We start from the raw sequence: 23,794 nt of genomic DNA on the forward strand, positions 1-23,794 counted from the left end.
CATGCAGCTTCTCCAACTTCAGTTGGGTTTCACTTTCACAAATTACCCAGTCTGCAGTATTGCTGGTACCTTGATAGTTTCAGCATTCAGTGACACACTGTGCTCTTGAATAGGCAGAATGCATCTTCTAATGAGAACTTGGCAAGAGAACCAAAATCCCTCTCCAATACCAACAGGCAGCTCGCGCTGTTATTTGCAACAGATACAGTCATTGCACCAATGTGATAGGATGCCAAATTATTTAGACATTTCCTTGGCTAAGCCAGAAGTTATGCTAATAATATATATGTTTTAGAAAGCATGACTTCACTTTTACACATTTAGAAATGCAGGTGACTTTATATTGTTTCATTTACAGTGAAGACATCTGAAGAACTCACACCTGGATTCTAACTTTCTATAGGAAAGGCATGAAGGGAGTTTAATACCTGACACTGCAGCTTTTCCAGTCACAGGCGTTGGGGTAGTCATCAGAGATGCAACACTTACAACAGTGGAAGTTGCAGTCTTATTCACTACTGATGAAGTTGACTGGCTCTGGCTTACACAGATTTGGTGTTGCTGTCCAGACGTCTTCGCTGCAGGAGTTCCAGAAGATGATGAACTGGGACCTGCATTATCTATTTGCTGCATAAAAGAGGCAGAGAGGCATAACAAATTCCTTTTCATGTCATAGATGATTCAACAGTAAGTACAATGAGGTAACATCTAGCAGCAGGAAAACCAGACGGTTACCAATCAATCTAGTCCTTACCTGGGGATTACACTGGCTAGGGTGCAAACGTTCTATTACAGAATATTGGCAATGTTGTTTCTCACCTGGGCCACCCCGTTTGTGGGGAGGGCCACGGCAGGAGCAGCAGCTGTGGTGATAACACCTCCTGATACTCTCAGCACGGTGGTGCCAGGTTTGGAGAGCTGGGACGAGACAGGCACTGATTTTATAGACCCATCTGATATCTTCATCAGCGATGCCTGTCCACTGGGTGAAGCCTTTGAAAAATAATTCAGCATAAGGTAAAAGGTGTATTTGTTGGGATTAAAAAGAAAAAAAACAACAAAACCTTTAAATAAAAACCAAACAACAAAACAAGAGAAATGCTTTCTATATTACTGAAAAATATTTTCAAAAGACTTCTGAAAAAGGCAATCTGGCGATAAGAGCTGGAACAAAACTACTACCTCAGAAAATCAACTTTATCAAACTGCTGACTTTTCAAAAATATGCTTATCAATCTTGAATTTAGGATGATCAATTCCAGGCATTCTTGCTGAGTTTAAATTTCACAGGGACCATTTGCTACTTCTTTTAAAAAAAGGGCCTTTGAGGGATCTTAAGATGACCAAGGCCAAAAATTTTAAAGAGCTTTAGCAGGTGTCCCTTTTCTAAGGTTCAAATATTTAAGCACATTTTTGCACATGACTGCAATCACTTCTGTAATTCCATTTCATTAAGAAATCCCAGAGCACATTTTCAAACTAGCAACCCAAGCTTACAGACAATCTACTTTCAGAACACAAATAAAGCTGGAAAACTGTGGCCCAGTATCTGCACAGGAAAGTACACCTTCATGTGCTTTCCTTATCATAGTACAGCCAGCATCATATTCATACAAAAAACAAAGCAAACAACTACAAAATGAAGAGGTCTCACAATATGTGGCTGTGTTTCCTATACTTTATCTGACAAAACGCTGACTAGTAACAGAGAAAAATATCATTTGCCTGTTACCTGCGTAAATAGAGCTGTTTTCTGTCCAGTTATCACTTTTAGTGCTTGTCCTTGTGTGGAAGATGCTCCAACCCCCACATTGCCCTGAACAACCGAAGCTGGAGTCAGCTGCTTCCCAGAACTCTGAGGAGAAGGCTGGCCAACCAGAAAGGTGCCCTGCTCCAGAAATAAGTTAGGGAGGTCAGCAATGTGAAACACAGTTAAACAGAAATCTAGGAGTGTCATTACAAGGTGTAAGCCTGCAGCTATAATGCTACAACACAGCATCTTCTAAAACAAGGCACTGCTGATTACAGTGGATGCTTCTGGACTAAGGGCTGGACACAGCCTTCTGTTCTTGGTACAGAAGAACACTTTCTGATGCAAAGGAAGAGGTGAAAAAGCCACAATCAGTTTCCTGTCTCCTCAGAGGCACCCACTACAGTTTAACATACTTTGTGCTCTTCAAGTTTATTCTTTGTGACAAATGCTGCTTAACTTGCAAGATCAGTGAGCCTACTGCTGTGCTAGGAAAAAAAAAAAAAAAAACCAACAACGAAATAGAGACATTCTGTTGTCTTCTCACTTCAAAATGTATTTTTTATATATACATTCAGAGCTCAGCGTTCAGAAAACACAGCGACAACTGGAGGCGTGCACTCTAATAACCCACCACCCCAGGCCTGGCCACCCTTCCTGCGTCACATCAGTATTCAGCTGCTGTCCTCCAGAGGCTCCACGCACCCATGGGGATCACTTCATGCAATCCTACGTTTTCTCATTTTTCTTCCTTACTCAGCCTTGCAGTTTCTCTCCAATAACTCTCCTTCATTCTCATGTCTCTAGTGCTTTTCTCAAACTCTTATGCATCCTACTGTTTAAGTCCCATAGTCCAAGAATGTTTTGGGTACTATAGAATGACAGGACACCCACAAATCACCACTGCAGCCTGAAACATCAGTCTGCTTCCACTGAGATGCTTATGCCACTGACCTGGGGCGTCTGTTTCAGGATGTAGGATGTATAGGTGAGATGCTGTGACAAGTTATTGCTTGTGCTTTGGGTTCCTCCTCCTCCCCCACTGTTTGTAGAAGAACCAGACTGGAGACCTGTAACCAGAAGAAAAGGCTTGACCCTTTGGTAACCAGACACTGTGAACTGCTAAAGCATCCCCGGATATACAAGTAACTGAAAACACTTTATGAGATGCTTGTTGCTGCATGTTTTGAAGCTGAATAACATTATCACCCAGTACAGCACAGATCAGGTGTGCTCTCTTATAGCTCAGCAAATGCCACAAATGAAAGGGGCTATGGGGGAAATAAGGAGGACTATGGGGCAAGGAAAGCTAATTTCAGGGTGTCATGCCATTAGTTATTAATAGCTTTCACAACTACATTCAAATCCACTTAGTTCTACACCATGAAAACAAAGCGGTCTCCTCCTACAGATACAACCCTTTTCTAAATTTTGAGGAAAATTATACTGCTTTCAGCACAGAAAGACATTGAGAGCACTCCATGAAAAGCAGTTTCATCTAAAACAGAACACACCTCTGAGAGCTCAGTCTTAAGAAGTGTTGTTATGAACAAAGAAACCCCATCCCATTACTGACTTCCACAGTACTAGGATGCTTTACAGCAAAAATGCCAAACATATTAATTATGCAGTGATTACATTAGGTAACTCATTAGATTTCCCTGCAAGACTAACTAGCATTATTTGTGGCTCGCAGTATGGCTCCTTGGGGTATCAGCAGCAGTTTTCCTTTCCCAGAAGGGTTCTTGCTGTTGGTGGTGAGGTACAGTTTGGTGCCTGGTGGTAGGTTCGCCAAGTTTGCCAGGTTGGTGGCTGGTAACTGCAGAGTGGCCATCACTAGAAAGAAAGAATAAAACGAAATAAAACTACTACTTTCAGAAGGTAGCATGCATTGAAGTCTGCACAGGATAAAAGTACTAGGAGTGACATGCAGGTAGCCTTTGAAACCCCACATGACTCTGGCCTAACTGCAGATTTACTCCACCAGTGATGCAGAGACACATTCTTCAACAGGTCTGAAAAGAAGTCCCACTGCGTGCAGCACCACTTACAGCTGCAGACCAAAGCAGCACAGCCATGGGGACTAGAGACTTCTTCCAGTTCAGATACCACACGAGACCTTTCAGACACTCCAGAGCCTAATGCCAATGTGCCCACCTAAAGCTGGCTGTGTGCACGAGCAGGCAGGGTGTTTCTGCCCAGGCTCCTGCAACTGTAAGCCCTGGGAAAGACCTGAAGATGCAATAAGGACAGTATGGCTCTTCTTGGTTGGATTTATGTGGAGCCATCTGAGTATTTCAGGATCACAATGCTGGGCAAAAATGTGAGACCTGGCTCCATGGAAGTCTGCTAGGTGTCCACCACATCCCCCAGCATATCTGTCTGATATCCATTCACACAACACTGCATGCTTCAAAGTACTTGTGCTCTCTCTTCCCCCCTTACAGATAATGAGTTAACATTTCATTTATTACAAATCTCAGTCCACCTGAATTTCCATACAGACTTCACTACTAATTTTGAAGTTTTTCAGTCACACAGTTATTTTGAAGTCGAAGAAATCATTATGGAGCCCAAAGTCCACCCATCATGAGCTATTAACAAGGTATAAAAATTACTCTACCTGAGCCTTGAGATGTACTTTTCTGAGCACCCGTGGAAGAAACTTGTGCCTTTGTTATAGTCTGCACAGGCTGAGCAACAATTGTCCCTCCACCTCCACTCACGATGGCTTTGGCTACACCTTGAGTCACAACTTGCTTCGGGCCAACAGCTTTTGCTACCGAAGAACTGGATTTTGCCACAAGTATCTGGCCACCACTGATAGCCACCGCTTGTTTCACTGTCGACTGTAAAGCAGAACCAACTGGAACGCCAACAACCTGCAACAAATCAGTGTCGGATGAGGCGCTGCTGGCAAGGGCAACTACATGAGTTCTAGCTGATACACTACCTCTACCTTTGGACAGTTCAGGACACTTTATACATGTCTAGTCACATATACAAGCTATTCATTCAGAAACAAAATTAAATTGGCAAGAAGCCAATCCCAAGTAAAAAATATAAACTGTTAAATACAACCAGATTTCAGAGCACCTGCAAAAGATTAAGTACATTCAAATTACAGGGCACTTCCATTTTTTTCTGACATATAAGCAACAGCTTAACTCCAGCTGCAGGTAAAGCTTGCCTTGGCAAAGCACAGAGATCTAGAAATCTAGTTTCAACAAGTTTATGGGAACAGACTCTTTGAGAAAACCATGGCCTCAAAGTAGAATCCACGAAGTGCTTCAATTTTATGTGTTGACAATAACTGCAGAGAAACATAAGTCTGCATACCTGCTCCAACAGGCAAATAAAGCAGTAAAAAGCACAACGAACTGTCACAAATGTAAATATATCTTTACTTATGAAAAATTCAAAGCTCTGTATGTAGTGTCTTGTGCTTGGCACAGGATTTGACTCTATCCACAATGGAAACAGGCAAGAATGGAGACAATTTCTGACACATCTGTCATCTTGTCACTGCAGTTACTGTGCCTTCTCAGAAGCAGTGCCATGGCAGCACTGCATGGGCACAGACTCCTACTACAAAACACTTGAGCTCCCACTCAAGCAGGACTGCTCCCACCTCTTGCTCAGCCTCCACACCGCTCCCTATTTGTCCTGTTCTTTTTTGCCACAGGCCTGCAGTCCAAGGAAAGAATTTGCCTCCTCTTTACTGAAACACCTGGATGAATTTCAGCAAGGATGGCAGCCAACTTTCTGGGTTGACAGGCTCCAGCTGAACACCACTCCCACCCCACTTTTGCAATGGGTCAGACAAAAGCAGGAGATGCTCCCTGTACACAACGAAATGCTCACCCTGCTCCCTTCTCAGGGACTACAGGTAAGCAAATTGTGAGCCATGCTGTGTACTCCTACCCACAGTGCTGCTGCCTGGGTCCGAGACAGAAGCAAACCTACACCCCCGAGAGCAGCGTGAGCTGTTGCAATGAACCCACAAGACAGTTTACACCGCACTGAAGATGCCCGAGTCCCTCGTACCTTAGACTGCACCGTCCCCTCGCCCGCGCTGACGACCGGTTTCTGTGGTGACAAGGCTAACATGTGGCTGCCTTTTACAGTGACGTACTGCTGCACAGAGGTCTGCGTGCTTGTCCCTGTCGCTGGTAGCTGGGGTTGCTGGGGCAGCTCTCCCGGCTCCTGCTTTATTATCACCTTTTAAATAGGAAGAATTAATAAGAAAAGCAAAGACCTTAAAAGATTCAGCTGGACAGAGCGCTGGGCCATCTTGTCTAGACTGTGCATTTTGCCAAGAAAGGTTGGACCAGATGATCCTTGTGGTCCCTTCCAACCTGGTATTCTATGATTCTGTGACTAAATTACTGGGAATCATTGCTGGAACAGCCTGTCTGCAGAAAAGGGCAGGCAACAATCAGCAAACTCAGACGTGGTTCTCACCACCAGGACAACTCTCTAACTCAACTCCAAGATGAGAGCTACTCCCAACACACAAGCATGTGGGGGTGTCTGTATTTACAAAGCATTCCAGGTTTCAGAGGTGCTCATAGAAATTACAGAATCACAGAACTTGCCAGTAATATTACAACTACCAGTGATACTGTTGATGGACTTGGCCAGACCTGTCTTCTTCAGGCCCCGCACCTCAGCATGGAGCCACAACACTTTAAGGTTTCAAATTTCTAAGTAGCTTACTGTTCAGAACATGTTCTAAATCTCATTTTTTTTCCATCCTGCAAAATTACAACCGATATTATAGCTATAGATATTGTAAGTTATCATAGCTGACATTATTATCTTGTATATGTTTTGTTTCTCTGGGACAGGCCCTAAATCTAATCCCTAAGAGCAGCGACTCAAGAAAGGCTGGGTTTTTTTGCATTAGATTGCTGTGGGTACTGTAACCGGTAGGAAGCATTCTTCCACCTTTTACTCAGATCAACTAATAGTGCCAGAAACAACTTTACATTTCGGATGGTAACACTTAAGGAAATGTACTCAGAAGTGGCAACATTTGAGATTCAGAAATCACTGTATCATTTTTGAAGAAGCTCCTGACAGATGTACTGCAGTTTTACTTTGACTCTATCCTACTAAAATTAGCTTTTAAAATACCAGCTTCAATATGACAGTGATTCAAAGAAAAACAAGAAAGGATGAAAGAGGAGACAAAAAGATCACAGGTACAGAGGAGCCACAGGGAAAGAGAAAAAGATACATTTTTGAGAGGTGCTGGAGAGCCCTTGGCAGCAAGAAACATTGGTTCCAGTAACATTTTACATGCACTGGAAGTTACATGGTTTGTGGCACAAGTCAGCATGAAATGACATTATTCGGCTCCTTGTCCCAGCACAAAAGCCAAGCAGAATACCTTTGTAAATGCTCCAAGTCCTCCAGTGACTGATTTGGGGCTTTGCACCTTGGAATGACTCCCAATGGGACAAAGGGGTGGCATGGTGGCAAACAGAGAATCCTCCTGCTGCGAACAGGAAGACAAAGTGCAAAAAAATCGATGAAATGTCCAATACAAGAAATAAAACAAGACACTGCTAACAAAGGGACCATCTGGGGAGGCCAAAATACCTGCACCAGTAAGACACTTCCAAAATCAGTCAACACTTAAGTAAAAGGAGTGCAACATACTAGATACAACCTATAAAGCAAATTCTATTTGGAAAGTTACATCTATAACAGCAGTTACAGCAGTAACTGTTTCTTACCTCATCCTACACAGGTGAAATAAATTGACCCATGTTCCCCGACCAGCTTTTTATAAAAGCATTTCAGAGCTGTAAAATTCAAGCAGTTTGTGCGGGAATCTTATAAATGTCTACAAATACCTGATGGGAAGGTGTAAAGGAGATCAAGCCAGACAGCGCTCAATAGTATCCAAAGAAAGGACCAGAGTCAAAGGGCACAAATTAAGAAACAGGAAATTCTGTGTAATTATAAGGAAATCTTAACAAAAAAAGCTTTTCCTGTGAACTCTTCAGCCTTGGAGAGCCTCAAAATCCAAGTGGACACATTCCTGAGCAACCTGCTCCAGTTGATCTTGCTTTCAGCAAGAGCTGGACTGGATGATCTGCAGCGGTCCCTGTCAACCTCAACCATTCTGTGATTCTACACACAATCCTCAGAGAGAGAAGACAATCTAAGAAGAAACAAGTTACAAAGGGGGGAAAAAATATTCCATTTAAGTCTACAAGCAAAATTCTCTCCTGTAACTAGAAAGATGTGATGGCACACAGTCTTTCCAGGCAGCACTCATCACTTGGCAGAAACCATGAGGCTATGTAACCAAATGAAGTAAAAAACATTTCCACACCTGCAAAATCATGCACCTGGCATTTCCAGATCTGAGGCTGCCAGAGAAGTCACATGCATTTCAGGAAGTTTGTTAAGGTTTGTTTTAAGTAAAATAATTGTACTATTCTACAGTCAATGTGAACTCCAAAGCCACAGTTTCACAATCACTTTGCCCACCCCTGGGTTGGATCATGACCAGAAAGCAAGTGCTCAGTCTCCAGCCTAACACTCCTGCCATCTTCCTTCTACTGATGCATTAGTTTTCAACCAGATTGTCTGCTCTGGTTTACTACACCACTGCACAATTGGTAGCAAACAGGGGGAGGTGTGAAGACAAAGCCAGAGGCATAACCAGTCCTCTCATCAGCATATAAGTCATTTTAAAGTGGCTGAAGAAACACAGCCTTAAGTCATTTTAAAAAATACAGAAAAAAGTAGCATATAGGGAAGAGATGAAAAGTGGTGAGTTAAGCACAATCTGTAACATCATACTGAACTATCAGACACCCCCCCTCCTCTTAAAGAAACTATAAAATGGCTGCTTTTACACCAACCAGAAGCCATAAATACATTCCTGTTTACAGAGCTATGATTTTTATAGACAGATATATTTAAAATATCTACAGTTTTTAACTTTGCCCTGGAAATACAGAATTCACCTGTTACTAATGACATGTGCCTACTCTGACTCACTGAAAACCTTCCAGAAAGAATTGTTCCAAATCAGTGAAAAAGAAAGACTAATGAATGGTTTTCAACACAGTTCAGTGAAATCCATCTGAGCAGACAGGCTCTTAAAAGCTGAATAGCTAGCTGCACACCTGATACTTAAAATGCTACTTCAAACTGTAATAATTGCTTCAAACAGCAATCTTTGACACTTTTTCCCTAACAGACATAGGAAGCATTTCAATTCCAAATGTAAAGTGATATGCTCTCTGCAGGCTGATTTGCAAGCCTTCCCCACCACACCATATCCTGCATTAATATTCCTGTGACTTGGAGACAGGGAAACGCTCCTGTTTTCAGCAGCACACCCACCAGCTGCTTTCAGAAAGAGCCTCACTGACGCCACTTCCCTGCCAGAAATATCCTTCCCAGCACAAGATGTGGGAGAGATTTTATGTGAGACAGTTCAGCTCTGTACCTTTTGGGCTTTGCAGAGCAGCAGCATGAACCCTGTTTATCACTGTTCACGCATTTGGTTACTCCACTGTTAATGCAAACGTTTTTCTAAATGCAGACAGTTGTAAAACCACTAAATGAGCTATGTTCAGGCTGCTAGGAGCAGTCGTTGTACAAAAATAATGAAGAGAGTGAAGGTTTTGAGGTAGGTACCTCTGGTTTAATCACATACTGTCACTAACAAGGTGAAGAAGATCAAAGTCAGCTACAGAAGAGCTTTTTTGAAAGATAAGACATTTTGAGAGCTATGCCCTCCATGGATTTCCTTGTAGAAAAGCAAAAGAGCAGTGCCTTTAACAGAAGTGTAGGCAAGTCTAATTAGAGGTTCAGGAAGTGACACTATCATCTTGTATAACCACCATGTTTCCATATGGCTCCATCTGTTAGACACAGTAAACCTTCACATGAAATGACAATCAAAAGAACTTGGTTGAAATGCAGAATTTATACTACTAAAAAGCCCTATTTATTAGGAAGGTGGATTTTAAAGGGAAAGTACGCACCTAATGAGAACATTACCTTGACAGCTGAGGTGACAAAACTGCTCCCATGGGTCTTTGATACAGGAGATCCAGTTCCGTGAGAGGCCTGACAAACACTGCTCAGTTTGCTGGTTGGGCTCCCTACGTTCAGGAAATAAAGCAGATGTCAGGTGAGGGACAGGGAGTGGCGCCACCAAACACATGAAACCTCTACTAACAAGAAGCATCTCATTTTGGCTCTGTTTTCTCCATGAGGTACGTCAGTGGGAGTTGGTATGGGCACAAAACAAATCCTCTACCAAATTTCCAGCTGCAGAATTCATGCCCCAGAGAAGGTACTCTCCATTCAGAGGTCAGGTACCTTCCCAGGCAGCTGAGGTATCAGCCACGGGTGTGAATTATGTGAAATTAGGAGAATAAATGAGCTGCCAGTCAGAATTTGCTGCCATAGGTGTAACATCCTCCACTGCCCAGAAGTGCTTTGAACTTACATAGGGAAGGCCTGGAGGAGGCTGGAGTGGGAGGGGAAAGGCCAGATAAGGAGAGACAATGTGAGGAGCAACAAGTGAAAATGACAGAGCAAGGCAAGGAAAAGGAAGAAATAAAGAAGGAAGACATCAGCTCTGGAGTCTGCAGGACTGCTCTTGCAAATCATCATGTGGAGCTGTGTGCCACAGCCTTCTCCTGGACCCCCAAGATGGATGGGGGTCCAGTGGTGAACTTATCAGTGTGTTCTCAATACCTGCTCAGCAGCAGTTTTGTTACTGTTTGGTTTGCTAGTTTCATTTAAGAGATGCCAAAGCCAGGGATTATACATGTGAAAACACAGTAATAGTCTCTCATACAGTTGTACTACAATTTGTGCTTAAATTTAAAGCAGCCATTTCTTGCAATAACAGGGTCTGGGAAGGCTGGCTTTCAAAGAGCACAAAGTTTCAGATCTCACCCCTTTTTTTAAATATGATCTCAGTCTTATCAAAAACATCCCAGTGACTTTGTAATATCACATTACGCTCAATCCAGCCTGGCTGCCATTGCCAAAAAAGCCAGTTCCACATGCCCTCTTGCTCCCTCATACAGGGTCTGGTGAGGAGCCATCTGACAACAAAGCTCAGACTGGGGAGAGGAGGGTATTGATCTTCTGCTCTGCCACTGATCTGAGCTGACTTGTGCAGGATACAGGGGAAGCAGCAGGAGTGCAGGGGAGGGAGAGGCAGCAGGCAGTTTCTTCCAGGCCAGTCTGTATTTACATCACACTAATGTGGTGCGAAACTGCACCTTTAATAGTGTTAAGACTTGTATGTCCAAAGCACCTGGTGCATCTACAGATCCTGCCTTCCACGTACAAACCCCTACTAGGAGAACACAAAAGTTACCCAAACCACAGACAGTCAGGCCGGAGATAAAGAAGAAACAGAAAAGAAAAAGTGCAGAAAAACCCCAACCAAACAAAAACTCCACCCCTATAGGTAAAGCAGCTTCAGTGTTAACAAGAAAGTCACAAAATATACTTCAAAAAAATTCACTTATGACTATGGTCTCCCTACCAAGTCCCTTTGTGATTAAGCTAAAATGAACATGACAGCTACGTTCTTTTACACAAAAGGAAGAACCGTTATTAAGACATGAATTTTTGCACTTTCCAACCAGCAAACTGTTTACATGGATATAATGTGTTACATGGATGCTGCACCTCACCACACAGCTCTGAGCATCCTTCTGAAACGCTGGCAACCACACACACACACACACACACACACACACAAACAAGTGTGGTTTTAAATAGGTAGCAATTCTTGGCCACAAATCACAACAAATAAATGACTTTTCAGTGACCTTTCCTTCAGCTCCAACACAAAGCTTACCAACTGACTCCCATACCCATCACCCGTCTCCTGCAGCTCCAGCATGTCACCACCACAGCACCGAGGGAATCCAGTTAGAGGAATCCAAACCAGCTGGAATCGGACCAGCTGGAAGTTGAGAACAGTAATAAAAACCAGCATGGCTCTTTTCCTGGTAACCTGGGTCTGCACATGTCAACACATCTAGAGCACTGTCCACTGGGAGCCAAGGCTGATCTGCAGGCCACTGCCAGCTCTCCATTCTTTTGGCCCACACGATACAGTTCTCACCCAACCACCTGTGCCCTGTTTCTGTTTAGATCTCTGTGCACCACAGCTCACATCACTTTCTCCCCTTCCCTGTTTGCCTGCAAGGAACAGGCTCTCTTTGAAGAGGTATCTGTGCATTCAATTTTGCCTTACACTATGTGCTGTTTCCTAAAGGTATTTATGTTAAAGTCTGAGATACCCTTACCCATGTTACACAGGTCAGTTGTACAGAACCAGCAATACCTCCCTCTTTCTTTGCCGCGTACTCTTCCATCTTCGCAAGCTGAAATACTATTATAATTTTTTTAAAGGGAGAATAAACTTGAACGGGTAAGACTAAGTCACTGCCTTCTGTGATCACACTACACACCTGTGCTTGTAGCTGCTGCTCCAACCATCTGTCCAGGCTTGTCCACAATAATATACGGATTATTAATGACTGAACTAGCAGAGCCTTGCTTCATGTGCACCGGAGTGGAGGTTGGGGTACGAGGTAGCGGAGATGGACTAGGGGTCGATATTGGAGAACCTTGAGACAAAAATCCAATGCTTCTATCTTGTAAATGTTGTAAGAACACAAAAAAAATACAGCAAAAGTAGTACTTTTTAAAATGGCTTAGAGAAGGAACATTTTTTGAGAAAGCATGTTTCAGCCTGAGTGAGGACTTGGAGAAGGAAAGAGACAGGAGAGGAAAAGGCATGTAAAGCACTATGGCTCATACCTACCCTGGACATTCTCTGCCTACCAGGACAAGTGGGGCTCAAAGGGACCTCAAGGAGCCATGTGGCCTGTCCCTGAATCCCCAGGGACACTCCCTAAATCATTGTCACTGCCAAGATCAGTCTAGCCAAGGAGATGAAGACAGAGGGCTGAGCTCCCTGGCAGGTGCTCTCTGTCCCATGTGGAGCCCACAGGCGTTCAGAGCCAACATCCGACCAGCCCATGTAAAAAGGTTGGATGCTCTTATCTGTTCACTGCTCTCACTGCAGCAGAAGCCCTGGAAACCAAACTGTAAAACATGTGACTTCTGGGTAAGAGGACCAGGAGAGAGAAAAGCCAGAGAAGAAAAAAAGCTGCAGGAGGGGGTAAACAAGAAATGCAGAGAAAAGGACAGGCAAGGAAGTGATCAGAAAAAAGAGACAGCAGCACGCACACTAGGCTTCAACTGCCTGTTAATCTCTTTTCTTGGCAGTGACTGACAATTAAAATGGAACATAAATGCTGATCAAATAAAATCCTCATGTCTTATGAAACTGCTTTTGAAATCTGAAAGGGGTGACACTTCTCAGCAGACAGCAGAACATTGGAAAAATATTTAGTAGGGAAACATTCAAACAGCAAAGATCAACAGAAAATAGTCCAAGGATTATAAGAAAGAGAGGACGGCCCCTGTAATTCTTGCTTTCTGGGAAGCCTTGGGAAAAGAAGATCAAGAGAAGAGCTTATTAAGAAGGAAGAAAGCACTTGGCACAGGTTCAAATGTAAATCAGCCTGAGTACAGTTTTAAGATGTCAATGAACAATATTGAAATTTAATAAAAAAACCCAACAAACCAGATGCACTTGAGCAACATTATCTGGGAGCAGATCATCAGAAATCACATAGACTGATGATAGCTGGTGCTTCATCCTCTCTACCCTAAACACTGGAAAGTGAAGGGATGTAAGAGGTCATCTTTCAGCTTCACAACACGTGACATGGTGAGCTGAACATTAAAACTTTGCGATGTAAAACATCATCCAGTGGATGGCATCATGCCCAGGCAGGGAAGGAACTATAAGTGAGATGAGTAAACAGCACCTTGACCAGCACCGTGACTGCTCAGTGCATCAGCTGACAATCTAATCTAACAGAGGGTGGACTTTTGGAAGAGGAAGACCATTGTTCCATATGAGGAGATTTCAGAAGCACAAGAGGGACCATTTCAGTCTACAAGGTTGAATCTAATCATTCACCCAATAATCAGAAAATAAGTTTTCTTCTTAATCCGTCCCAGCTGTCTGAAAGCTGGAGGGAGAAGAATGAATTCTTCCCACAAACAAATGGCCCACATGGAAGATGCATCCTTGCCTGGATAGCAGTCCAGTTAAAGACTTTTCATACTTAAAAGCATTCAAGAACAGCGACAGAACAGCTCTCACCCTGCTTTTGATCTGATGTGAAGCATTTCACACTTGTTGGGGTTTTTTTTCTTGAACATTAAGAAGTGTGTTTAGCTCCTTATTCTAGAGTTCCCTACTGCCTGATGTTCAAATATTAGCAGGAAATCAGGGAAAGGACACAAAACAAGTCCAACTGGTTCACTCTCTTGTTTTCCAGGGTAGGTAAACTAACATTCACCTGATACAATCTTGCAACTCATGGTGATAGGCTGGAAGGACTTTCCTGGTGACTCTGCAGGGCTTGGACTCTGACCTTGCGGCACTATTTTACAGCTAGCTGCAATGGGTTGAAAGGCTGAATTTCCATGAGAGCCAAAGGCAACTTTCTGTGTGGCTAACTTGGTGGGAGTCCGCTCTATCGAAGATGGCAGGGAATAAAACGTGGCATGTCTTTCGGTTTCAGCATTCCCAGGGAATCCTGATTAAAACAGGGAAAAGAACAGAAATAGTTCTTAGGTGGAGACATCTAATTCCTTACTGTGCTTCTCTACACAAACAGAACTCAGGTACAACAAACACGCTCTAGAAGGAAGGAAAAATAACTGGTCGGCAGCGCTGAATGGGGAGAAGTGGAGTAGGGGGGTCCTCCTGTGCAAGCCTGTTGGATCTGTCTCTGAACACAAGAATAAAATGCCACCATGAGCAACCTGTCCAGCAGTGGCAGGCAATCAGCCACTTCTTACACATTTCCTTGGAAAGACCCTTCCATTGACCAAAAGCTGCTGGTAGTTTCAAGTGTCCTTGGTTAGGGCTCCACAGGACTAAGGCTGGATTTCCTTCGCAGAGAATCCTGCATTGCATTTTTTGGAGTAAGAGCACAAGGAGACCATCTACTGCCTCTTGACCTGGGTTAAGGAATCCACCTCATCCGATGCAGGGGAAGATCAATCAGCCTGGAGCTGAGAGAAGCCACCGCCCATCAGTGTACGAAAGTGGCAGCTTTGCTTCCTTCCTGTTGGCTGTGGCACCGCTCGCCTAAAGCTGCTGCGGATCTTCCTGTTTGAATAAAAAGCTTGCGCATTTAAAATTTGGTTGCTTTTCTCCTTTTCTGACCACAAGAAAACAATGCATTTAAACAGCGGACATTCTTCTCGCTGAGGCAGAGCAGCACCTGTGGTGTTGCGGCGCCTACCAGCGCACCGTGCAAGACACCAGCTTAAAGCCCTTCCTTGGACACAGCAGTGTCAGGATAAATTAAAGAAAAAGGCATCAGACCATGTTGCATGCAACTGTATTTTGAAATATAAAGTTGCTGTTTGCAGCAAGTTTCTCACACTGAAATGTGCATACCATAAAAGACACCCTTGTTTCTCAGCCCAGTTAACCCAGGCCTGTTGTGTAAGCCCTGACACCGTATATTTCGGAAAAGAAAGGTAAATGCTAACAGAGGCATAGTTTTTCCTACTTCACACTAATCAAAAATCGTAACAGCATACCCAAGGGGCCAGCACCAGTTTTTTCAGGCAATTCAAATAATCCTGAGGCATCAACTGCTGCCCCATTGCAAAGGGCGCCGCATGTCCTCATCTTACGAGGGAAGGTGACAATGAGACCATTACATGTACAGGTGCCAATTCTCAGACAGACAGACACTGCAACATCCTTTTCACTCTCAACACCATAGTTGTGTAGCCACTTTTGTTTCCCCCCAGTCAACTCATGTTAGGCACTGACATATATAACTGAACACACCACTAGACTAATTCCTTAAATGCATGCAGAGTCTCCAAAATATGCGGAAACCTAAAAATCCCTCTGAAAACAGTCTGCCAAGAACAAAACTACAAGTGCTGTTCAACAATTTTTTCCAATTACATCTAGTGCAGAAAGCTCCATATTCACCACATTTAGCAATACAGAGCCCACTCAACAAACTCCAGATTAAAAAACAAACCAAACCAAACCAAGCCAAAAACCCAAATAAACCACAACAATTTCTGTACACTGAGGAAATTATCATCTGCGTGAGCAAGGAGCAGGTAGCACTGGCAACATTTGAAGCACAAGAGCAATTAAAGGGAGGTGTCCAGAAGAGCTGAAGTTCCAAGAATTCAAATTTCACCAACCCCCATTCACTTTACCTTTGTCCACAGAAGCATCTGGGCTGGAGTCCCGCAACTGTTTAATTGGCGAAGAAGCTTTAACTGGTGCTGGGATACTCAACGGCAGCGGTAAAGATGTAGGAACGTCAGAAAGGTCAGACTCTGAAGACTGAGAGAAGAGATACTCCTCGCCAAGGGAATGCCTATGTAGCTCCACATCCACTACCTTTCAGAAACAGAAGAAAGGACGACATTAACATTCGGTAGCTATGTAAAGATATAAAACATGAAAACAGCTATGTCTTTTCTCTTTATTTTAATGTCTAGAAACCTCTCCCTCTCCTCCCTCCACCTCCACATAACATTTCCTCTCATTTCAGAGGTTTGGCAGCACCTGAGCTAAGACAAAAATCTTGCAACATTTAACCCCCTCCAGTAAAACAGCACATTTCTCAATCTGTGGGGGAATGTGAATAGCTGAAGGACTAAAGAGCCCAGCTCCAAGCATCCCACTAAGGACAGGACTCCACATCCCCTTAGGGACACGCAGAAAACTGCAGCTTGCCTTTTCTGCCTTTTTTGATACAGCCTTGAGAAACACACCACATTATCTACTCTTCAAAAGTGTTCTTTAATCACAGTAGACATCCCACAATAATGTTTTCTCCACAGACTGAAAAGCTGAAGTAATGCAATTTCACCATAAAAATTTCCATTCACTACCGTACAACATGGGGAAAATAATACAAAAAAACCCTTCAGAGATATAGCAAATGATGAGTTATTAATTCATTTATTTTAAATTTTAAGAGTTCATTTTCCATGAAGATACTAAATCTTGACAGACGCAGAAACTTAGAAGTACTTAACATACTACAAGATTTCAGCAGGATAACTGAGTGATCCTTCTAACTTAAATTCTGTATGTATGTGATCTGCAGCACATCAGAATGCAAATCAAGACATTTGGCACCAGAAGCTCCACAAAGATAGAAGAATTAGAACTGTAGGACAAGTTAAGTTCTTTATGAAAGAAGAGCTGAAACAGTCTCCCCTTAACTAGAAAGGGGAAAAAGTGACTGTTGTCATGAACAGTGACAAGGTGTCATAATAATTTCATTTAACAAGAGAGTAAAATCTACGTTCCAGAAATTGTGAAATCAAATGGGTCGGACTCTGTGCTTAGTCCCATGTATGTTTTTTAACACGTTTAAGGGAATTAAAGTAAAACATCCATCCCATATCTGTTGACTCACCGTTTCTGCACCAAGTGTCTGCAGGCCTGTGTAGGTCCTGTCCAACTGGGTAAAACAATACAATATATTTATATTAACCAGAGTGAAACAATATATTCGCTAGAATTTACAATACAATTCATTTTAAAAGAGTTGAAACTAAGTTGAGCAGCAGCACATATGATTTTCTGAGGCCACAAGGTACAAAATCTGTGTGCTCTGAAGTACCCTTTCTTCTGCAAAAAAGCCAAGCAGGACCCAAAGCCCACACTAAAGTAGAAAGAAGTAGAAAAGCTGAAGGAAATGAGATTGTTGGGGAAATATTATTTCAGTCTAAGAGGATTCTTCAAGGACTGTCCTATTTATTATTTTCACTGCATAATGTCCATCATATCCTCACCAATTTCTCCCCAAATTATACCTCTCCAAACATACTTTACTCTTTACCTGCATTAAATGTCCCTAAGTTCCAGGGAAATATTTTCAGACTTCTCTACTGTTTATATTTGGGGTTGCAATGACACATCTACTTTAGCAGAAAACTCATCAATGTAGGCAGGGTTTAAATAAAATTAATCATGCTGCTCAAAGAAACAGGAAACTAAACCAGCTCGGGACTAATGCCACCAATGCTAGGGACTACTAATTAAAAGAAAAACAAGCAACGGCCTAGTTTTTAGTTTTGCAGGACTGCTGCATGCTATCAATCCCCCCGCGTGTCACGGGACAGGTGAATGACTTGGAAAAGAAGGCTCTTGTCAAAAGGAAGAAGGAATGAATGGGGAAGGTCAGCTCCATCTGCCCACTCTACCAACAGATATCATCTCCAGCTCATATGTGCTAGTGCTGAAGGAACAGAACAGATCTAGCCATCACTTTACCAACAGAAACATAGTCATGCAGCACCCTATCAAGTTAAAAAACAGTGAGAGTATGACAAAAATCTCAAACTGTAGGGCAGCAACATGTAAATGCTTTGCTGCTTCCAGTTTCTGCAAGGCTGGGTTCCTCGGCTACAGCATCACCTCTAATATTGCCAAGGTAAGAGACTTCCCTGGATCTTTTCTGATTCTCCAGCTCAATTATTCATGTGCAGGACATACAGCAGAGAGAGGCAGAAGAACACACACAAGCCAAGCCTCTTCTACATTATGCAGGAGAGCTCATTTAATTGCCTTTCTCTCAAGTATTTTGTTGAAATACCTTCAAATTGTGTATGATATCGATCCTCTTGTTCTGGCTATCCTTGAAGTGTATCTGGACTCTCACAGGGAATTCTCCCCAGCCTCTCCTGGTCAGGTGAAACGGAGGTTCTCTGCAAACAAATGGTGATTCACATTCTGGAGGCAGAAGCAGTATAGCTTTCTCTTTTTCAGGAAGCCAAAGGCTGCTTTTCTAGCTGACAACTAAAGCTATCTTCAGGCCTGCTATTCACCACAGAGGGAACACAATCACGGAAATGGGAATTTTGCAGCACTGGACTGCTGAAACCTTATTTTTACTTTGCACAAGGGGACGGGGAAGAAAATAGTAAGACACTTTTGGATGGGAGAACATGGGAAACAAGTATCTTTAAAATAAAAGATGGTTGTGTAATGACAAACTTAAAATACTTGTTTCAAAAAACCCTGAGTCAGCTACTAGGACACAGCAGCAAGGTGAGTTTTCAATGTAGCATTTTTCAATCACTTTCTGTTATTCCCTATCTAGTAGCAAGAAGGCACACACTTCATGTAACACCAAGAGAACACCACACAGACAACAAGGAAAAAGCTAACTCAACCGCTGTCATTCTTCAAGCTGAAAAAGAAGTACCTATTTATCTCTAAGATTTACAGTAACTTTGTATTTCAACTTGTTGTTATCATAAATCCCAAATGTAGTTTTGCAACAAAACAAAATGCAAGAGATTTAAAGGCTATCCAGGACATTAATGTTTACTACGATGACTGGGACTGTGTGACAAGAAATCAATTAACCAGATGGGATTAAAAAAGAAGACAAACAGCCCTGAAATCAGATACTGCAAACTGAAGAAAGGCACAAAAAGACAGCAGTCAAGTGTAACTTAGTACATTATACAACAAGTACAAAGGAGCTTGCTATCAACCTGCTCAGGGTTGCCTTCTCACAAATATTACTGGGCCATATCAACACTTCTTATCTCAGATAAATCTTTCTGGAGTTGCCTTTCGGTAGTTTAATTTTGCCAGAATTAAGTTGCCATTCTGTACCCAGGCACTCTCCCCACCCTGCTCCAGAAGGCAGCTGAACAGCCTGTGAATAATTTATTTGGGAAGACACAAAGTAGTCTGAAGGCACCCTCCTGCTGTCCCGTCCAAAGGAGCAAGAACGAATGACTGACAAGGCGTTTTCCTGGGGAATTCACTGCAGCACGAAGCCAACGCCACTGATCTCACTACAGTGGGGAAATATTTGGGAGAGGGATACAATTTCTTGCCCAAATGCACAAGTATCACTAAAAATATGGGCAAACCAGTTTTCTGAGGCTCTTCGTTCTCTTCCACACTGGACTGGGTGCGAGGTAGAAAACGCCTCTTTAGAAACAGAAGTCTAACCTGCACAGCACAATATAACACAGAACATGCACAAACTCACAAGAATAACAGGAAATGCAAAAACGGAATGCTTTTTCTCAGTAGGAAATTAAAACAAACAAACAAACTGTTTGGCACATTTGCTACATAAAAACTTTTTTTCTATTATTTTGGAGTAAGTCAAGCCAAGCCAGAGGTTAAAGACAGATGTGGAACAGTACTTTCTAAGAAACTTGGCACTATAAGCCTGGCAAGCATAAAGACTGGAATAGCGACTGGAATAATTCCTTATTACCTCACTTCCACCAGGTCATTAGGTTTGTAACTGGGATGGAGGAAGAACCAAACTTTCTTGACAAAATGATTTATGCTGGGTTCTCTACGGGAGCCTCGGACATACACCATCCATTTATGGGTTGACTGGTCATTTTCTTCTCTCTTGTCAGGGGGAATGTACCTGGCAAAGAAATAAAAGATTAAACACAAAATGAAAACCTCAAATAGATAAATACCACAAAAAGTATTCTTGGAAAGACGATGCAAAAAAAATGGGGATGCTAAAATGCCTATGTGAACCTTGCCCCTGTACAGTTCTATTTGTTATTCCTTACTCCAACAGTTCATCCAGACAGAGATACAGGTCCCACAGGTATCTACTCTACACTTCTAACACATTTGCTCTATTGTAGTGCACAACTCCCACAAGGAGTTTATCAATTTAAATTTTTTTTTTCTTAAATAGAAAGGCTTTTAACATTCTACCACTGTCAAATCCCTCTCCCTATCTTTTCTGGGATATCAGGGAGCAAAATGCCACCAGGTCACATCAGCCACACTGCTACCATAAACACACAAAATAACAATTCTTATGCATTTTTAAGAAATTTAATGTCAACACTTGGTCTGGGTCCAGGCTTAGGTAGATTTTCAAGACACAATTCTAACACTGTTTAGTCTCATCAGCAAATGTTTGCTACTTCCTACACAAGAGGAAAAGATTGACTTGAGTAGTGCGAGGGTGGAGAGTTGAAACCTGGACTTGTCCATAAGCTTCCTAAAATGAATTCCTTTCTTCACTGATTTTCTCAAAGTGCACAAGTTCTGTTGAAATTAATTTCTTCAGACTGTGCTGGACTTTCACAATTTTCCTCATTCTGGTGGCTTGGTGTTTTGGGGGATTGGTTGTTTGTTTGGTTTTGTTTACATTTTTGTTTTGGGTTTAAAACCAAAACCAAACAAAAAAAGCCCTCACATTGTCCCTATGGACACACTGAATTAGCCATTAGGACAACTTGCTTTCCCAAATTTTCATGGGGATTTATAACTGGTCAAAAAAGGCTGAAAGACTCCCCTTGAGAGAAACAGATCTTAAAACCTCCATATATATATATATCTAGATATATGTGTACACATATATTTATAAATAAAACAATCACTGAAACACCTGTTCCTCCCACAAAAGAACTCATGTGGGCACTCAAGAAGGGCAGCCTTAAGTACAGTGATTATTCAAAGGTAATATCTCATACTGTGACAGCCCAGCAATTTTGTTTCCTGATTTTAACCTCCTATTCCATTTAATCCTGTAATAAAGGACCGTCCCTCAGACTCGGGATACTAACTTGGAGACGTTGCCAACCACAATAGTTTTCTTCACATAAAGACGTGAAGTTTCATCATTTGACAGTCCGGCATTTCGTTGTCCTGGTTTTTGAGAGCTTGAAACACCCGAACTGTCCTGAGGGTAGGGGAAGAAAATAAAAGGCAAACAAAAAACCAAACATTCCTCTTAAACATCATTTTGTTTGGCACTAGAAAAGCAAGGTGTTGTTAAAAAAAGTAAACCTGCATAGTTAAATGAGAGGCCAACAATGAATCATCCCCCAAAATACTTAAATTGCTATCTAGGCACGTTTAAGCGACTCAGGCATGCAACAATGATATACTACTATACTGCACGGCTTAACTGAGCACACATTATGTGACACACCATGGATCTGAGCCACGATTTCAGCTTGGGTTTCAAAAGCACTGCCACTGCACTATCTGAAAAAAACCACGCACTGCTAAAGTGGCATCATGTTTGTCACTAATCAGAAACAAAGCTAAATCTCCCATGAGAGGCTTCTGAAAATCTTCCTGATTGCCAGCCCCTGCTGCTCTGAGGGACTCCAGCATTGCTTCACGGTGAAGAACTGAGGCTGCCCTTGAGACAAGAATTCAGCTCCAACTCAACAGGGATAGCAGTCTGCCATGCCAGGTCACCAACATAACCCTATACATTCACTGCAATACTTGGGTGTAATAAATCCAGCCTAAGCAACCCCATAACACAACCTTAGCTATTAAGCAGTGGCCAAGACTCCCATCTCTGGGCCACAGGCTGCGCTGGTCAAAGATGCATCAACATGCTACACCCAAGCAACACCACTCCTCCATCAATGCCCCCAGTGCAGAAACAACTTATATTGGTTTGGTGGTTTACGACATAGTTAGGTGCACATTATATATCGTGTATCTGCCTTCTGCTACAGACCCTAGGCAGGGTTTCAGCAAACTGCAGCCAGGTTATCAAGGGTGTCACACTGCTTAATGGAGGCAGAGTCATTGCTCTTTCTGCTGCATATTATTGAGACTTGTTTAGTTGCAGAATGCAGTCAAATGCAACGTGATATATCCATCCCTGGTTTGGGTTAGGGGCTGTACAGCTTAAAGGAACAGAAAGGAAATGGAAGAGTTTTGTCTCACCTACTAAGGCACATTTCACCTGCAGCCACTGACAGAGCCTCCCCAGTGGAGCTAACTGCAGCCAACAGCTAAAGCATTTCTCTAGCTGCGCAGTCAGCCAGAAAGGGAGTGGATCCAGGTCAAAAACAACCCAGAAGAAAGTATGGTGAAAAAATGAAAGGAGGTATTTTTAACCTGGGTCTGTCTGGTTCAGTTAAACCGAAACACTGATATTAGCACAACAGCAAGCAGTGCCACCAAGAGAAAAACAACTCAAACTATGCACCCAGGCTCTACCAGCTCACACTCCCAGGGTGAGCTAATCCAATAACATTACTGTATTTTCACCACAGGCCAAACCCCAAACTCCAGCGATTCAACCCCCCTGAGCAATGCAGTCCCCCTGCACATCGTGCTCCGGGCTCTGCCCTTCTTGACCTGACTCCCATCTGCACAGCAAAACCCCTTGCTCAAGCTGTGGAACACCTCCTTCCCCAGAAGCTACAGCCGAGACAGCAGCAGACAGCTGTGCTAACACGAACACTGTCACCGCTGCCTGGCCGACCCCTCTGTTGGACAAGACTGAGTGAAGAGGAGTCACCCAAGTTACATACGCTTCAGTTAGCCTTTCAGCAAAGCCAGGCTGAGAGAGCGGGAGCAAGCGGTTCGAGAGAGTAAGAAACAGATCTTCAGCAAGGTGGGTGAAAACATGAAGAGCTCCTGGTGCCAGCACCGAGTCCAGACAGAGCACACACCTCCAACAACTTGACCACCGCTCGAGTTTTACTTTACCCGGCCAGTATTTCTGCTCTGTCTCTGGTCCAGGCTGTTTGTCAGCCGCTCGTCTGCATCCAAGTTGCCATTGTCTTTGTCCAGGAGAAAATCATTGTGCTGAGAGAGCGAGTCGCTCTCAGAGTGGTTGGCAGATGGAGTGTCTGAGCCCTGGTTAGCTGGAGACGACGATCTGGAGGGCGATTCCAAGAATTTCTTGATTGAAGGGTGATTAAGAATTGTTGCCTCACATGACCTGGTTCCCTGCAACAAAGAGGTCAGGCAGATCCAGTCACTATTTCCCTGCAGCCCGGATAAAAATGAAGCTGTGCCAGAAAAGAGAAAGTCAATGTGTGAAAAAAGAGCAAATATTTAATCAGCTGGAAAAACAGATGCCGCAGAAGATAAAAGCTTAATATGGTTCTACGGAAACTGCA

The 23,794-nt window shown here is 42.9% G+C and overlaps 1 protein-coding gene across 13 annotated transcripts in view; it reads right to left on the minus strand.

The window, feature by feature from the left end:
* YEATS2 (YEATS domain containing 2) overlaps nucleotides 1-23,794 on the minus strand; it is a 47,061-nt gene that overhangs the window by 16,041 nt on the left and 7,226 nt on the right. For 6 of the 13 annotated variants that reach the window (XR_014184474.1, XM_082056918.1, XM_082056915.1 and 3 more), the window contains exons 5-21: nucleotides 23,379-23,621; nucleotides 21,482-21,597; nucleotides 20,155-20,316; nucleotides 18,505-18,616; nucleotides 17,323-17,367; nucleotides 16,106-16,292; nucleotides 14,203-14,442; nucleotides 12,232-12,417; nucleotides 9,785-9,888; nucleotides 7,146-7,253; nucleotides 5,798-5,971; nucleotides 4,374-4,632; nucleotides 3,425-3,586; nucleotides 2,705-2,820; nucleotides 1,733-1,888; nucleotides 820-993; nucleotides 429-627 (exon numbers count right to left, since the gene is read on the minus strand). Coding sequence is in view for 12 of the 13 variants with exons in the window: in XM_082056918.1 (XP_081913044.1) it covers nucleotides 429-627; nucleotides 820-993; nucleotides 1,733-1,888; nucleotides 2,705-2,820; nucleotides 3,425-3,586; nucleotides 4,374-4,632; nucleotides 5,798-5,971; nucleotides 7,146-7,253; nucleotides 9,785-9,888; nucleotides 12,232-12,417; nucleotides 14,203-14,442; nucleotides 16,106-16,292; nucleotides 17,323-17,367; nucleotides 18,505-18,616; nucleotides 20,155-20,316; nucleotides 21,482-21,597; nucleotides 23,379-23,621 (2,743 nt within the window). In the remaining variant the exon portion in view is untranslated. The other 7 variants (XM_082056917.1, XM_082056916.1, XM_082056911.1 and 4 more) reach the window with 7 other exon arrangements.

This window comes from Streptopelia decaocto, assembly GCF_964273445.1.
Source record: "Streptopelia decaocto genome assembly, chromosome: 6".
NCBI classification, from domain to species: Eukaryota; Metazoa; Chordata; class Aves; order Columbiformes; family Columbidae; genus Streptopelia; species Streptopelia decaocto.